Source organism: Pagrus pagrus (genome assembly GCF_965226575.1).
Source record: "Pagrus pagrus genome assembly, chromosome: 9".
Taxonomy (NCBI): domain Eukaryota; kingdom Metazoa; phylum Chordata; class Actinopteri; order Spariformes; family Sparidae; genus Pagrus; species Pagrus pagrus.
In genome coordinates this window covers 3,565,695-3,584,016 of record NC_140193.1, presented here as the reverse complement: position 1 = coordinate 3,584,016, position 18,322 = coordinate 3,565,695, and the positions used below count along the sequence as shown (strand labels likewise).

Sequence of the window (18,322 nt, the reverse complement as noted above, 5' to 3'; positions counted from 1 at the left end):
TTCATGTTCTGTAGACTTTTCTAATTACAATCACTTGATTCAAACCATGTGAGGTGCTGATGTCCTCATTTTTATTATATAACTCAGGTTTTCATCATCATCACATTCATTGCAGAGTGAAAGGACTCCTGCTTTACATCTCATCAAACAAAATGCAGACAGAACAGCTGGCAGGCATGCAGCAGTGAATACAGTCACTAAATGTTCCCTTTAAAGGTGGAAAATCTGAGTAGAAATTTAACTTAAAGGTCCCATATTGTAGGAAGTGAGATCTCCATGTCTGTTTTTCATTGTAAAGCAGGTCCAGGTGCTGTTAAATTACTGTGAAAGTTTAAAGGAGACGCACACAGCTCATATTCACAAATGTTCCTTTAACCGAGCCTTAAAAAAGTTTCTAGCTTCGGGGTTTTATTTCCTGGTTATACGCAAGGAATTTAAAAAAGAAGGAAATGTCATTACGTCACTAGATCTCACTGGTGTCGGCTGTATTGTTTGTTCCTCGAGTTCGCTGTGTGATCAGCCTCATCAGTGATATTTGCTCGAAATCGTTAACCCCGTGTTGTGTGTTCACTTAATTTTCTTCATCAGAAGTCATACGACGCAGATCCCATAGACTTCAATACAGCTGCCACCGCACAAAGAGTCCAAGATTCAGTGACATCATGACCCCTCGTTTTTATTTTCTATGAGCTGGCCCAGAAAGTCTTAAAGTCTTCTGTTGGGTTTTTAGGATTATTGAGGAAAATAATCACTGGCAAACACAAGTTTATGATTCTTACACATTTTGTTCAGCAGTATTATCTTCAGATGAACACCCCGTAGATCTTAAATTAAATCTCAGGGAGTAAAAGCCTTGACATAAACGTCACCATCACTCAGCTTCCTACTACAAGTTGTTGTAGAGTTCGCTGTGATGTTTAATGTCCCCGAAAACCTCTGTAGTCTCAGACACTTAGTAACCCTCGTTTTTAACAAACGTAAATGCTTATAAAAAAATCTTACAAGCTTGTGTTAACCACAGACCTTATTTCAACCATCTAACTGAAAAAAACGAGCACAATATGGGACCTTTTAAGTTCGAAGTATCTTCATTCTGAATTGAAGTGAGCTCCTAGATTTTCATCAGTGAAGCTGTAAAACGGCTCGGATTTAAAAAATCTCATCTAAAATATACAAATCTGTGTTCACAGGATCAACATGTTGCTTTGACTTGATGGATTATATCTGACCAGTAATTATGAGCTTGAAAAAAAAAAAAAGAAAATCATAAAAACCACTTCCTAAAAACACTTTTCTTTCCCTTGAAACACTGCAACACTCCAACGATCATCCCTCCAGACACGACAAATAAAGTGCTGTTGAGAGCCTGCAGTGTCACTCCTCCATAATACAAAACCTTAAAAACATTTTAGTGTTTTTCCCTGTCGATCCCAAAAAGTTTAAGCTCATGTGAAAATCCAGTACATTATTTCATTTTGACTCAGTATCTCATAAAACCTTTTAACTCGAAGGACAAAACACGTCTCCTTCCTCCAGTTCCTCAAAGAACAACCCAGAACAGACGCTGAGTTAGTCCCTGTCAACAACACTATGTACAGAACAGACAGTTAAAAACAACAGTACAGTATCCGTTTTGTTACAGTGGCGAGGTACGATAGTGCAACTCTTTACTTCAGACGAGGAACACCTGAACATCCCGCTGCACAAGTCGAAGAAGGCAAAATTCACAGTTTTTCAAGGATGGTTTCCCTTTTATGCGAAAAGGAAGACGACAGAAGTTCAATCAGAATTGGATCCACTCCACAGGTTGTCTCTCTTCAGACCAGCTGGCACTTGAGGTTGATGATGAACTGTGTCACTACTGCTAACAAGGCTGCGCGTCTCACGTCACGCAGCCGCCAAGTCCTTCAGTCACCGTGAGCATGTTTCCTCTTCCAGTTTTGCTCCATAGTAGGCTTCCAATGTTCCCGTACCGAGATTACTGCTGGTGATCTGTGAGGCCAGACAAGATTATTTTATTATTCATAAACTGAGATTATTCTCAGACAGACACAGTAAAGATAAATCCAAACACATTTTCTTTGAGAGAGGGAAAGCAGTTGGTTCAACCCACGGGGACGGCTGCTCTGTCACGTAGCATCTAACCATTTTACTGGACTGTTTACTGGTGTTCACAGGGCAGAATAAGAAAACTACTCAGTCAACAGGTCGCTTCGCAGGCACATCATGAAAGCATCTTATCGGCCTGCACGCTGGAGGTTAGGTAGATGACAAATGGAGCCTGACCTGGTTTATCACAGATACATCGGCATGTTGCCTGATATGAACAGATAAATAAACTTATATATAAACAGGACATCGTTCAGGAAAAGATGTTTATAATTATTAAATTCCCCAATGAAGTTGACTTTTTCAGGACACTGTCATTTTGGACAAGGACAAGTGGTTAATTGCTAAATCGTGATATATATCCAGCTCCATTACAAAAAAAAATACATAAAATACCTGTCGCCTAACCTGAAATAGGTTAGAGACACCCAATACAAACCAACAGAAATGCGTGTTAGGGACGCAGAACTCTGTCGGATGGAGGACGTCAGGCGCCACCGCAGGGTAAAATACCTTGTTTTTAGGGAGTCCCATGAAGCTCCAGAAATGTTTGAAACTATGAAACTCATCCCAACTTTCCATCGACATAAGGGTGAGTAAATAATGACTGAATTTTCATTTTAAGGTGAACTGTTCCTTTAACCTGCAGCTACACTAACGACAGAGCAACAGTCCCTTTTAGTCAGCCATACAAAAGTGGGGGAAAGTGATGAATACAGCAACATGCAGACCCAACAGAAACACGAGGGCAGGACCAATACAGAGTTGATTCATCTCATAATAATCCAGATGTGGATGGATGTTTGTCTCTTTCACATTTATTCAGCTGTTCAGTTGGTGTCTCGTGTAAACTGGTTCTTTGTTTATTCAGGAGGTGAGGTGGATCACACCTCCTCAAAAAGCTGCTGAGAAAACATCTGTATGTAAATGAAACCTCTGTGTTGGTCCAACCTTCATCACACCGTGTTAGTGATGCCCAGAAATGAGACCGTGCCACAGTCACATGGTCCCGTCACAACGTCAACATGTTAGTGCTGTAACCGTCACATGTGGCATGCAGCAGGGGAAAAACGTCGGACCTTAGGGGTCCGCTCTGATGGGGGGAGGGGTTGGAGGGACCCCCCAGGGGGAGCCGTTCATCTTCTTCCCTAAACCTGTCGTCAGCGGGGAAAGAAAGAGAGAATCCCAGATGGATCACAGTCAGACTCACTTACAACTCCAGGTTCAGGAAACATGATGAAACACAGCAGAAACTAAATCCTGTGTGGTGTTACAGATTATATTTCCTAACAACAACAACAACAACAACAGGTATCATTTGTTGGCTTAATGTGAGCATCTGTAATGTATGACCATTAATTTAATTAAATAAAAACAAAAACATTATCATACTACTTTCAACCATCTTGTTCACTGTAAAAACAAAGTACATATCTAAAACCAAGTGAAAACTGTTTTAAAACAATCTTTAAATCTCACTGAGATGTTACTTTCTAGGTGATTGTGTCTTAAATTTAGAGTAATGAGATATTTTGTCTTGAAAGTAGCAGAGTATACTTGGTAAATCTGAGTTTTTGCAGTGTTATTCTGGATTCTCTGATTTCAGTCACTGTTGTTTCAGCCAGACTGTATTCTGTAGTAACGTACAAGCGCCACAAGATGGCAGCAGCTACAGTTCAGTTTCCGTATGGGAATCTCAAGTACATCAGTTTTTTCAAAAGCTTTGTCAAGCAATTCATGTCTACTGAACTGCTAAGATGGCTTTTAATTTGATACATACAGGAAGTACTGACTTTGTATTAATTGGAGAAACGTTGACGGCAAACTGGAGCTTTTGTTGTATTTTGTACTTTTCATCATTTGGGTTTATAGATTTGCATAAATATGTGAAAGTGAAATGATGAGAAATGTAAATGGTGTAAAAATGAAATGATTTTTTAAATTCTTACATTAAAAACTGTTGCAATTTCAAAATAAAGTAAATAAATGCTTCGGTGAATATTTGAGACAATACGACATACATTTGCTGGAATAACTTTTACATCTAAACATTTCCTAAATAAGAGAAACAGGTACCGTTTGAAGTGCAGCAGGGCTCGATGGTCTCCCAGTTCATGGCTCTCTGGACGGCTTTCTTCCAGCGAGCAAAGCGGAATTCACTCTCTGTGAAGAGGACAGACGGACGGACAGACGGACAGATAGACAGGTCAGTTAAGGCGAGCTGATACAGAAGCTAGAAAGTGGCTAAAAAGTGCATCACACTTTTCCTCTGGGTGTGTCTTCCTCACCGTCAGAGTTGATCTGAGGATTAAATTTCTCTGATGTGACGTGCGGGAGGTGATCGGGGCTCAGGTCCCACACCTCCACCCCCTCTGCTGCCCCCGCGGCCATGGCTGCACCCAGAGCTGTGGTCTCAGGCATGGTGGGTCGCACTGAACCAACACGAGACAGACGAAACACACAAGAGAATAAAAATTAGAACAATCGCTCACATAAAAATGTCAAACCAGGCAAGTTAATCATTCAAGTAGACATGTTTCAAAGTGACAGATTAATTCTAGTTGATCCCTGAATTCATGTATTTTTACTTTACATGTTAAAATATTCATCCAGCAGCAGATGTTTCTTGGTATCAACAAACGTGGATGAAGCTGGACGTTGTGATGTCAGGTCAGGTTCGACTGACGATGCAACATTCATGGGTACATGGTTGTGTACACAAGCAGTAAGTCTGGGTTCTTGCCCGACTACTCTTGCACGTAAAAGTCAAGGTTCATGTTGTGTTTTCTTTATTTAAAATGGGACAAAAGTCAGACAGACAGAAAGGTATAAAGTCCAGGTTCAGACTTGCGTCAATGGTTACTCATATTGACCAAACAGAGTTGTAAAGTTCAAAGTTGTTGTTTGAGGTGAAGTGACTCCATTCCTGCCGCCATGTTTCATTTAAAAGAGAACTTAATTGATCAGCATTACATTTCATTAATGTTGTCTGACTCATGCAGGTGTGTTATGAAGTTGTCAGTAAATTAAAATTTTAATAAATTTTTTCCCCTGCAACATTCTGAAAAGGTTTCGTCTGAACCGACTTATGAGCACATACATACACGTGTGCGTTATGAGGCTTCTTACCTACGGACATGCAGAGGATGTCGGCCTGCAGCTGCATCAGCAGCCTGTTGGACGTCATGCCTCCGTCCACCTGCAGCTGCGTCAGAGGGACGCCGCTGTCCAGGTTCATCGCGTCGAGGATCTGAATGAGACGAGCAACATGCCACTTAAACACAACCCAGTGTCAGCCAATGGAAATCACACAAAACCTCAGCCTCCAGGGTCTTTTGCACCAAACATGACTATAGTTGAGAAAGTCGCTGATGTAAAGCTGGGGCTTTGGTATTTTCAATCTCTTGTCAGCCAAACTCAGAGATGAGTGTTTGAGATGATTATTTATTATATAAAATCATGTTTATTTGGAAAGCTGTAGGCGGCTCACACAGCTCGCTTTATTTATTGTTTTGGACGCGTCCTCTTGCCAAATAATGTCTACAGCTGATGTTCTGATCACAAAGCCAGCACGTATCATAAAGCAACATTCAGGGTTTTTTTTACGAGGTTGAAATGATCCAGAATCATCTTTTAAGTACTTGCCATGACTTTTAGAAAAAAAACTAAATTAAGTTGGGTGAAGAAGGAGACACTGCTCACCTCTCTGGTCTGGAAGCAGACGGCCTCGAGGGCAGCAAACGCCAAGTGGTTCCTGTTGGTGAACTGAGTGAGTCCACAGATAATGCTGCAAAATAAAGAAAATACAGTCAAGATGCGTCACAGTTACAATCAGGACTGCTGAAAACAACGTGAAAACAAACGTGTGTCACGTTATTACGGAGAACATTTCTCCTTTTGTCAAATAACAGCTGATGGCTCAGACGTTTGTTTTAACAGCTGACAGTCTCACCCTCTTGCACTGGGCTCCCAGTAGGGGGCATAGAGTCCGGAGAAAGCCGGCACAAAGTAACAGCCGTAAGACGAACCGGCTGCTGCTGCGAGTGTCTCTGAGAGAAGACGGAGAGAACAAAACAAGAAGAAGAGTTGTCAAACATAAACAGCTTTTTTCCTACAGAACTAACAACGGCATTAATGAATCATGAATGTCACATAAGATGAGGTAACATGCTAAGTACCGATCTCTGAGGAGGACTGCACGATGCCCATGTTGTCCTTCAGCCACCGCACCACTGCCCCTGCGATGGCCACTGAACCCTGAGAGGAAGGACAACAGACTCAAATCACATCAGGTCAAAGTGACAATGGTGGACCTCACTGCAATGTAGAGGCGAGCTCAAAATGAGAGGGATCATTTAAATCTTTCCCACACCTCGAGTGCGTAGCAGGCAGGCTCCTCTTTCCCCATTTTGTAGGCGACTGTGGTCAGCAGGCCGTGGTCCGACATCACAGGCTGAGAGAGTCGGAAGAAAAACAGAGTGTGAAGGACCAGAACAGAAGACATTAGTGCAATTTATAAAAGTATTTCCTCGGGCCCAACATCTTACCTTCGTCCCTGTATGTCTGAGCAGGAAGCAACCGGTCCCATACCTTCAACACAACAACAAGACAGATTAGAGGCCGGTGATTGAAAAGAGGAAATAACAGCACTCACCTATAAGTCACTTTATGTCTGAATGACGGAGATAATCACAACTCTCTATTGTTATGTATGCCTCATTTGTTTTGGAAGTTTTCTTTTCTCCAACATGTCCCAATGAATGCACTCTCACTGTAGCTCTGGCTCACTGGGCCGACTGTGAATGTGTGTGCCTAACAACCAATCACTGACTCCGTCTCATTAGTTTTTATTCTTAATGATTAAACGTATACAGTCCCCAAGACTTTCCTCTAAGGATCTTGACACTTCAGTCCCACAATCTTCATAAAACGATTTTGAGATAAGAGGTTAGACACGTAGTGATGAAATGATGGAAGCTTGAAAATAAAGCTAGTTTGAGTCAACGTGACTCAGTTGTTTCAAAGATTGGTTTTGAAAAGTCTCGTTACGTTAGTTCATGCACGTAAACTAGCATGTGACACAATCTTGTGACTTATGAGTCACATTTTAGCTGCTTTTTACTGGAAATAGTTGTGAGCACTGATGATGCTCCACATGCATCCAACAGTCTTTAATGTTGATATCTTGTTTCAGCAATATAAACGCAGAATGCTGAAAGAAGTAGATGAAAAACAAAACCAATCCACAATGAATGGACAAGTGACTTACGTGTTTTTGGCCTGGCCTTCCTTGAAGCACATCTGACCAACCAGGGCAGCCGACTGGTCACCAAGACACTGACAGAGATAATGGTCACAGTTAGACGGCCATGACAGTCAATGGCCGCGTTTCCCAGATTCGATCGTTCTTAAGGACTTAAGAAGGCTCTTAAGAAGGGTTCGGCTAAGAAGGAGCGCTAAGATGCGGGTGTTTCCCAGATGCGTTCTTAACTGCCTTCTTAGGAGAACCTTAAGATCAAGCCAAAGAAGCTTCTGAAGAAGCTCTTAGTGGGAGCTGTCCACCGCGCTGCTGCTGTGCTGAATCAATCGATGCCAGGCAGATCGATCACCCACCTCTTTATCAGCGCATAAGTGCGTGTGTGTGTGCGCGCGCTGTCAGACCGGGCTGTCCAGGCAAAGAGATCCAACGGCCGTTGGATCTCCGCACGGGGCAGCCGGTACTTTGCCTGGACAGCCCGGTCTGACAGCACGTCCAGTGGGGAGAAGTGCTGACGCACGTATGCATTTATGTAAACCGTCTGGCTTCGCGCACGGCGACGCTGTTGGTTCGCAGGGAGAATGTGCTGTATTGCAGCCATGGTTTCTCACACGCGCGGACTTTGGCAACGCAGAGTAGCAGGGGAAGCCTCTCTGGATGAGGTTCAGCTGAGTTTAATACACCTGTTCCCTTGATATCTGTGAAATGCCACAGGGTTGTTGTTTTTTTTATGTGTAGTACTATAAACTCATATATGCAGATGTTGCGGAAAAGTTAAACGTGTAATTCAATAAAAAGGTTTTTTTTCATCTACCATTTTCTTATTTTTTTTTTCTTGCGCCAGTGGTCCGCAGCTATGAGCGCATTTCAACACTGAGCATTGTTTTATTATTTCGCAAAGTGGAGGATATAAATTTCCCTGACGCGCTTGATCACTGAGCATTTGGTCGCTAAGAAGGCTGTTAAGAGTGGGTCAGCTCGATCTTACATTTCCTTCTTAGTGAAAGATCTTCTTAAGCTAAGAGCGACTCTGGGAAACGCATCCTTCTTTCACAGCGTTCTTAAGAGCGCTCCTAAGAAGATCTTAGCACTTAAGAGCTTCTTAACGAATCTGGGAAACGCGGCCAATGTTTGTATTTATATACACATAGTGTCTCACAAACCAACAGAGTCAAGCTCTGTACTGAAACAAAAAATTATAACATGAGCAGCAGATTTTGAAGTGTGAATATCACTACAAATTATATAAAATTAGATTAGCAACTACTGAATAAACAAACAATACAGGAGTATAAGATTCAAACTGAAAAATACAAAACAAAAAATCTGAACTATAATAAGCAGACTGAGCAGTTGTGAGGTAAGCGTTAAATTAATTTGAGTGTATTAACCTCTGAAGATCAGTTTCATGTTACTTTTAGGTCGTCACTGACGTGATGCATCTGTGAAAGGCTAATATTGGCCTCGGCAAAGTATCATGAGGCGCTAGTGGGAACGTCTGGAGGAAAGCCACATGTAACACACACCAGCGCAGCACACCGTCGACGTCAACACTGATGAAAGACAGACGTCACTGTTCACACTTACCCCAGAGATGGGAACGCCTGTCAGAGAGCTGGATTTCTGTAAAAAATACAGAAACACAAGTTTAGTGTTCGGATAAATGAATTAAAAAATCTCATGTAAGAAGAAAATATGTAATAATAAAAGAATATAATATCATGTCACAGTAATCTATATGAGCCGCGATTACATAATTCAGCACGTAATCAGTTCAGATCAGGGCATAACGTTTTACTACCTAATAATTAACTGATTATTATTGATCTTATCAGTTTAACAGCTGCAACACCTTTGCATGTTGCCAGTTAAATGCCAGCGCTGCAGAACGTTTGTTTACATGCGTGTCTGTGGTTGAATCAGAAGAAGATTAGGGCCCTTTTCCACTACTGTGTGCTGTTGCAAACATCTGGATAACACTGTACACTAAAGCAAGAGATAGCATCTTTTCTAGTGTTGCTATTTCATTTATTTTGTTGTGAGAAAGGCTGCTTTAGTGTGTGAAAAATGTGTTTTCCAAAATGGGACAGGCTGTCTTTTAAATTGTAGGTTAGGGAGGATGTGCGTCCAACAGTAAATGACAGGTTAAAACAAAGAGGTGAAATAAACATCTGAAAAATGAGGAAAACAAACAAAGCTGTCACTTTGGACTGGAGGGCAAAGTGCACGTTGAATAAAAAAGATTAACAGCAACATGGAAGAGCAGGTCGACAGATAAGATACGAGCACAGACATTTGTATCCTCAACACAAACAACAGAGGAAATGTTACCATTATGTAAATAACAGATCATTACTGTTTAAAATCAATATAATTGATAGCTGTGGTATGGAATCATTCGCAGGAACAGCCTCTGTGACTGTCAGTGTGACTAACACAGGATCATCTCATCAGCTCATTTATCAGAGTCAGAACACAGTAAGGAACTTTATTTAACTAGAAGGAAAAGTTCACCTAAAAATTACAAATTCAGTCATGAGCTCGACTGAGCTGGGGATCTGAGACTTGGATCACACAGGACGAGCTGTCTAGAGCCATTTTATGTTACTTTGAGGCTGCTTTTTAATGTTTTAAAACAAGTCCCCAGCTACTTCTGTTGTTTAGGAGAATGCTGCAACGCTGTTTTGCTGTGAAGCTCCAGAAATGTTTTGTGGACTACGAAACTTCAATGTCTTTCAATCGGCATGGAGGGGAGGAGATAATGACTGAATTATGCTCCTTTAAATGAAAATGACGTCGTTATCCATGAATCCAGAATCCAACAGTGAAAAACTATGTAGACACATGTTGTCCGGAGAGTGTGAAATGATGGTAAACACCAAATATTTCTGTATGTGTGAACAAATAAAACATACAAAGGGAGAGAATGAGTCCTTTTTTTATAAGTACAGTCTGAACCATCTTTATGCACGTATAAATGGCATCGTCTTCTCTGATATCAACATGAATTTCTAGACTTCCTTTCATTTGAAATACGGACGTCAATAATAAGCTGGAATTCTTTTACTACTTCACTCGAAACACTATCGGCACATTATCTCATATTCTGGTGAATTACACACTGTTATCTTATCAAGCTCTGTGGTCATTACAGTGATTAAACGGCTTCATGAGAGCATTCTGCAGAATATTTTATGATATAGTCTAAATTTAGAGGGATTTACAGCCCTTGAATGAGTTGGGAAACAGAATTAGGTCAGGTCCTATCAGGTCCATCTCACAACACACACACAGGCTCACAGAACAGACAGTGAAGGTTATCTGAGCTCACCATCCAGCCGTAGATTTCAGACGAGCTTCTGACTTTAGGGAGGATTTCCATCGGGACGTCAAAGTACCTGCAAGAAGCACGACAGCAACCAGTCACAGGAATGCAGGTTTATGATGCACCAAACATGATGCATCTTGGGAGTGATTTCACCCTCTGCATGACCTATGTCAAAAGCACTTTCAAGACTGGCTGCACCACTGCAAGAAACAGCAGCGAGAAGACATTACAGACAGGCTGGCAGACGGCAGCTGAAGGTCATTTATGTTACTCTGTTGGGTTTACCTGCAGAGCTCAGGATCCCAGTCCATGGTGTGAATGTTGAAGAGCATGGTGCGACTGGCGTTAGAGACGTCTGTGCAGTGGATGCCTCCGTTCCTGCCTCCCGTCAGGCACTAAAGTCAATAACACCATGTATTACAAGTGTGCATCAGATGTTGTAGACTCTGGAAACGTATAATTTTTTCCTCTGTAGCTTGATTTTAAAAGAGCTGCCATATCAAGACAAGCACAGCGTCTTCTCTTGTGTACTTTGACTAGCAGGAAACCAAATTTTCCAGCTTGTAAACAGACTTCACTCAGCACAGCTAAGCAAGTAAAAGACTCACTTTAAGAATGATTTGTTTTCTTAACCTTCGGTCTCGGTGGTCAGATCCACAGTTTCGGCCTTTGAGCGGCTCTTACCCAGATGATCCAGGAGTCCACGGTCCCAAACATGGCGCGCTCGCTCAGCACCGCCTGTTGCACTTCGTCCACGTTGTCCAACAGCCAGCGGAGCTTCACTGCGCTGAAGTAGGTGCTGATGGGAAGGCCCGTTTTGTGCTGGAGATAAACAGTAGAAACACAGATCAGACAGAATCACTCAGACTTCTGTTCTCAAGTAAAGCACTACTAAGTGACCTACATATATGAAAGATGTTCAAAGGATTACATCATCCACTGATAAGTTTTTCTACATTCAGATTGTTCTGTTAATGTTTCTGGAGTTTGTGATCCATTATAAAATAAAAGATGTCTTGTGGCTATCTCTCACCTTGAGGTGGTTCTTGTTTTGGCCCGGAGCTTTGTTAATGAGACTCTCCACTGTTGACTGTGTGCGCAGGTCCAGCCAAACTACAGACAAAGCAAACCTTAGACACAGGAACCAAACAGTGCTAACCTCATCAATACTGCAGTTCTGTCACAAAAGACTGACTCTGAAACCCTTTTGGCATTTAACTCCATAAAACAACTTGTGCTTCGTGTCACAGGTTGCATGTCTCTGAGTCGATGATGTTTATAATGATTATTAGGAGTGTTAAGAGGTGAAACGTCCCATTAAAACATCAAGGAAAAAACTATTAGTAATAAGTAAGTATTTTAAAATAAGTATTTTTAATAATGACAAAGTACAGATGAACACTGAGAAGCAACATTTTGATTTTGGTACAGTTTTCATTCACTTTCAGCCATTTTAAATTGTTTTTCAAGATAGTGGTGAAAAAGTTATTCTGTAATCCTGAGATTTAAATATTAAGACTGAACTTAATTAAGCTTTTTTATTCATTTCCATTCTCTGAGACCTGAAGCTAATGAAAATAACTGATCATTAATAATTATCTTAGACGGTATTTCACCACAACATCCAACAGAAGCTACAGCCTGAAGCTAGAGAGCTTCCAGGAACCAGTAGCACCAGTTTATGTGAAACTCAAAGAGTGACAGCTTTTGCCCGACAGACTTATGACAGAGTCATTTGAAAGATTTGTGTCACTCACATTCCAGCGACACACAATTTGCAAACTGAACCTTATGACCTTCGGGGGAGTGAATGAAAGCTTCTCTTTACACACAGGCCTCGAGTGGGTGGTGTCTGCATGTGCTCAGCTCCTACGCTGAATCCCCACCACATGGGGCGGTGGGTGGTGGAGCAGGGACAGACGTGACACCGGACACTGTAGTCTGATGCAACCTAGTCATGCACTGTGCCGTTTCCCAGATGACATAATCTCCTTATTTGCTCAATGTAATGTGATGTTTCAGCCAAGACGTTGGGAGTGTTAAGTCTGGTTGTAACACAGGAGTTGCAGCAAAGGGAATCTTTACAGAAAAGATGAAGAAATGAAGCTGTTTGTTTGGATTGAGTTGGAAAAAGTTAATCTAAGTTATAAAGACCAGGTGCGACATGAGCGTGTGTTTGATGATGTGACTGATTAAGCTCTTAAATGGTTTTTATTTCAAGTTTCTATCTGCTGAGAGGCTGAGAAATACAGGTTTTAGTGAACATGTCAGGGTTTTGGGTCGCTGAAGGGACACGTGTGATATGTGCACAGTGATACTTGTTCACTGAGATGTATGATGAACCCACCAATGGCGTTGTAGAGCGGCTCTCCCGTCTCTTTGTCCCAAACCAGGGTCGTCTCTCTCTGATTGGTCACACCCACCGCTGAGAGAAAAGCAACAACATAAATGTCAACAAAGCCTCCACTTTCCACCCATTTCTCTCTGTTAGGTGTGGCTAATGGTCAGTTTCTGTTCTCTTGGAGGTGTGGTTAGCATATCTCCAACCCACGGTGTCACAAAAACAGTCTCCCCTCCCACCTTTTATGTTGGAGATGTCGATGTTGAGCTGATGGAGTTTCTCACAAGTCCTCTCAATGCACTCGTACACAGACTGTATGATCTCCTTGGGGTCCTCCTCCACCCAGCTGATTGAAACACAAATGTCAACACATGTCAGAGACACAAAGATGTAAATAAACCCATTAACACATCCTGCAGTTCCTGTGTGTGACTGCTGCTGCACTTTCTACCCGTTGCCTATCACAAGGCGGCACTGTGTCAGTGGATTTGGGGTTACAGGGTAAAAAGTCTTTCACAAAAACTAAATAGAGGAAATGGTTATGATAGTTCAAAGTCTTACAATAAGCACACAGCAGCTACTCTGGCTGATGTAACCTTGCAACATGACTTCAACTGATACCTTGCAGCTTCAGGATATGTGCTTAAAGGCAAAAATATCCACATAGTTCTTGTTTGTTCCAATTTACAAGCCATATCTCACATTTAAACAAACTTCAATGTTTACAAACTTGACTACAACAGATTGGATGCAATATTTTCAGCGGAAGGAGTCGACCGATGTGGCTTTTTCAGGGCCGATACTGATTTTTAGAAATCAGGAAGACTGAAAATAGAATACCGGAACAGATAATCAGCCATCAGATAATCAGTCAACCGCTATACAGCTAATACAGTACAATCAGAATATGTAAAAACCAAGCCAGCTTTTGTGCGCACAATAAAAGCAGAGCTGGACCTTAGACTCAATTGTGTTATGCGTGTCAAATAAAGTAAGTGGTTAATCTAAAATGCAGTTAAATTGTAACCTCAGTAACACAGTTAACATTCGAAGGAAAAGCAGAAGCCACAGTTGTCACAATCTGCAACTCATTTCTTTTAAAATGAAATGCAAAGTTTAACAAAGAGTTTAAATATTTAACCTAAAGTAGGAATGTAAACATACATCCAGTGTTGTCTGTACAACCAGTTATAGCAGGAGAATGAGGCTCTGTTGGTTTGAAGAGTTTCTTCGCAGCTGCATCTGAGACTGTTGTGTTATTATGAAGTAGAGCTGCAACAGTGCAACATTAACTATTGTACTGTCACTATTATCTGACATTTTTTTAAACAAACAATTAATTGAAAAGTAACTGGCAGATCAATGTAATGACAATAATTCATTAGTTGAAGGAACTCACCCCTCTTTGGGGAAACTCTGGTTGATCTCCACTTGGTGGTGACTCAACATTTCGGCTGTTTTTGCGTTGAACACCTGTGGAGAAATTGAATTCATGAGACCAAGAATAGAAATAAAACAGGTTGTCAAGAGTATCAATACTTCAATACATGTTCAATACCACAAGGGCTGCAGTGTTAGTAGAAATATTATCGAGTATTCAAATCACAGAAGCCGCAATTTTTTGATCAAGGTGAAATGTGGAACAAAACTGAACTGAAATGAAAAAGCATTTCTATTAATCGTGAAGCAAATCGTGCAGCCCTGGACACTATGTGTGTATAACGATACGATCTCTATTTATTATACATTCAATAGTATTGAAGGTACAGAAGAGACTATAAAAAACAGATCTACTATCAGGGGGTTACATTTTATTTTAACAAGAAAGAAAAAGTTATCCCATTTCAAGTTTAAAATTCTGGTATTGTCACAATCTAAGAAATAAAAACCAGGATAAAGAGAAATGCTTGTTTTAAAGGGTTAAAGTCTTAATGGCACAATACAGGACTACTCCCTGTTACAGAGGACAGATTTAACATGAGGCAGGATATTAGACGTAACCTACACAGTCAGACAGAAGTCAGCATTTCTTCTAACGAGCTAATAGGATAAAGCTCCTGTGAGCAGCACTACAGGCCTACAACTCAGCCTCGCACTCGAGGTTGCCAGGTTATATGAATTCAACACAGAAATATACCACACTGGGAAAACTGGGAAACATTAACCCTGATAACATATGACACACAAGCAGCTTTAAGCTTCGGTGCAACCTTGAACTCCTTAAACTTTACGACAGCTGCAGAAACTGGGCAGACACACAGATACACCCAGGCCACAGGTCGACCTCGCTGACACCAAGAGGAAAGAGGTAACATTCAGTTGAAGTCACAGAGTTGGACAGCAAACAGGAAAATCATCACCCTATCATAGAAGGAATGACTGGAGTGTGACTGGACAAGCTGAAGTAGGACGTCAGAGTCCATTAATCACTGACGCATTTTGACAACAAATCTGACAACGTTGTGTCCCCATGTGTCCCTGGATGTTTATTTTGGCACGGAGAGCAAATTATCTCCAAATTTCAGCAAATGACTGAAACTATCAGACTGGAAAGATGGCACAACATGATTTCAGACCGCAGTTTACAGACATCACCTCACAGGCCTCCACCATTAACAGTCTGCAGACATGGCTGGCAGCAGGTGCAGATACAGGAAGTGGTCTGAACACAATACACCAAGACAAATACCCGACGACAAATACAACCTCTGAACTTGTATCTACATTGTTTCACATGTCTGCAAGAAGCTGATGGAGACATCTAATGCATACAAAATATCTCAAGGTATAAATGTTCGTTTCCAGGGTATTCACATGGGTTAGATCATGAAGACTTTCAATCAAAATATAGGGAACAGTAACGTCTTCATTTCACAACAATGTTTCAATGAAAGAAGGACTTAATCATCAACATTATATACGGGTAGAGACGTGACATGTTTGTTTAATGTCGCTTGGGACCAGCAACGCATCTCATAAACAACCTTCCAGGTTAAAGTTTAACCTCGGGTTGAACTGACCTCGTCTGTTCTTTACCTAAAGTCGTCAGCTCAGCATTCAGTCGGGGACCTCACAGAGGGTCAAAGGGCCTTTGGAAAGAACTGGTCACTAATTAAGAAAACATCCACAGCAAAGTTGTAGCACCCGTGTGCTGTGGATAACCACATTGAGCCACATACATTTAACATATATCCTAAACCATGATTAGAGGGTTGGTTAGATGTAAAACACCTCAACATTAGTTTTGAATCAGTCCCTGTGCTCTCAGTTAATCAAATGACATCGCAAAATATTTACCAGATCTAATCAGGAATCAATGATCCTCTGTCTGTGCCTTAGAAATCTAACAACAAGTGAAACTTTTATCTCCACAGAGCTCCAAACAGCTGTAATCAGTGCCAAGTCTGAAGCTTCCAGCTGACCTACTTGAGAAAGCCCAATTTCATTCACAGAGGGTCAGTAAACAGGATTCATTTTGTCCCAACAGCGAGAAACATGATGACAAATGACAGAAACTGGTGGGTTTCGACAAGGAAGGAGATGAGTGATATTTAAGATATTAAAGTCTCTTTGCTGGTTAACAGTGTGAATAAAACAAAACAGAGGGACATTTTAAACTAAAACTGTGACGAATTTTGTAAAACAGGTTGAGTGAGTGAGCTTTAAAATAGACGGGGCTGGGCAGTACATCAACTTTTTAAGATATATTGATATAGTTATCAATATGAGGTATAGGATTAGACAATACAATTTGTATCAATATAGTTTGATGTTGCACTACATAACCGGTTTCCTCTAGAAAGCCAGGCCTGTTTGCATGGGTTTGATACCCATATAGGAAGAAATTACATATTGTGCATTTAAAACTGAAATATTGGCCCACTATATTTGTTCAGTCAAACAAATAAAACGCTATCATCCAATATTTCTTTGTGTGTATCCCGAGAAGGTTGACTGGCATTTAAATGGTCATTTATCAGCTGAAATAACAATGAAATGTGGTTTTAACTAATGCATCAAACTACCTTTACAGTATTTTACAATTGCTCAAGTTTCACAACATTCAGTGTAAACATTACAGAGTACCAGACACTCAATCACATGCTCAGTAATCACAGTACAGCTAGTCTACTGTATATTTACAGTTAAACAGTATCTTCATTAAATAAACTCATTGTTACACTAATCAATCTTTAAAACTTCAATCTGTGTTGCACTTTTTTATGCTTGTGGAAGTTAGTTGCTAGTTGACAGCGTCACATGATGATGGCCATTTTATTTTATGATGCAACGATGCTTCAAATAAATGTAATCATGAACATGTTTAATGTTGTGATGCTCTTAATAATAGAGGATAGATATGAAGACAGTTTGTAGTGCTGATACTTTAGCTCATTGAAACTCAGTGACAGTATCTACTGTAAGATGCTGTAACGGTAGCAATGTGCTCATTTGCCAGCAGGGGCGCAAAGAGGACACTGAGTTTGTGTTTATACTTTAAATAGCTCAGCAAATGTCTTTTATTTGTGGTTAAAGAGATAAAATTAAAACGCTGCTAGCTTAAAACAGAACCACAACACAGCACTGGTATCGAGAGGGGGGTGCCCTTGTCGGTTGTAAGTTAGCATTCAGGCTAATTAAACTAACGTTAGCATCATTTCTTGTACAAAGTTTTAATGAGCACTTTTAAGAAGTTTTAATCAGTCGGAGGCTTCGTCGTTTGTCAGCTGTTGTGTTTTTAAATAAGCAAACAAATGTCGACGGAAGACGTGACATGCATCTCAACGTTTCACCGACTCGACCACGTCACTCACCAGAAACCTCGTCGAGCTCGTGCCCTGATCGATTGCAGCCACCAGCGGATCCATCTCTGTACTTTTTCCCCTTCGTGTCCGATAAAACACTCAGAACAAGACGTTAAACTGGACCGGCTGTCGGCTCTGGAGCGAGCTCGGATCCTCAAATCGACTCGGTTTCGGGTTTTTTTTTAAATGCCAGCAACTGCTCCGCGCGAGGGGTCGGTCGGCTGGGCGGGCTGACCATCGGGAGCGTGCCGGGGGATGTACCGGAACCGGCCGGCGCTGACGACGCGATTGGCTGAGCGTCAGAGGGCGTGGGTCACAAGCTGACCAATCAGGGTTGGGGGCACGTTGTGCGGAGGTCCAATGGAATGAGAACAATGCTGCATTCAGGTGCTCCTCGGATGGCCTCACTTTCTCCGGAATGTGGGAACAACATGGACGTCAGAAAGAAGTTGTGTTAGATTTTATCGCTCAGACATTTTAAA

General features: G+C 41.3%; 1 protein-coding gene across 2 annotated transcripts; it reads right to left on the bottom strand.

Moving 5' to 3' along the window:
* Window positions 1-49: 49 nt before the first annotated feature.
* LOC311263146 (glycerol kinase 3-like) lies at window positions 50-18,090 on the bottom strand. Of its 2 annotated transcripts, XM_084363055.1 has the most exons (20): window positions 17,850-18,090; window positions 14,435-14,508; window positions 13,275-13,381; window positions 13,042-13,119; window positions 11,728-11,807; window positions 11,379-11,516; window positions 10,980-11,089; window positions 10,698-10,764; window positions 8,954-8,989; window positions 7,379-7,446; window positions 6,657-6,699; window positions 6,482-6,562; window positions 6,288-6,366; window positions 6,062-6,158; window positions 5,812-5,896; window positions 5,239-5,359; window positions 4,398-4,541; window positions 4,186-4,272; window positions 3,189-3,263; window positions 50-1,992 (listed from the first exon to the last, which is right to left on the bottom strand). In XM_084363055.1, exons 1-19 carry the CDS (start codon window positions 17,901-17,903, stop codon window positions 3,190-3,192), a joined length of 1,623 nt encoding a protein of 540 aa, XP_084219181.1. In that variant the 5' UTR covers window positions 17,904-18,090; the 3' UTR covers window positions 50-1,992; window position 3,189. The 2 variants fall into 2 exon arrangements, with proteins under 2 accessions (XP_084219181.1, XP_084219182.1); XM_084363056.1 differs by lacking the exon at window positions 3,189-3,263.
* Between the last annotated feature and the right edge of the window lie 232 nt (window positions 18,091-18,322).

Coding starts and splice junctions, on each gene's coding strand:
- LOC311263146 (XM_084363055.1), bottom strand. CDS start 17,903: ATGGATCCGCTGGTGGCTGCAATCGATCAGGGCACGAGCTCGACGAGG. Junction 11,808..13,041: donor GCCGCTCTACAACGCCATTG/GTGGGTTCATCA, acceptor CTTTGTCTGTAG/TTTGGCTGGACCTGCGCACA. Junction 6,700..7,378: donor GAAGGCCAGGCCAAAAACAC/GTAAGTCACTTG, acceptor GTTGTGTTGAAG/GTATGGGACCGGTTGCTTCC.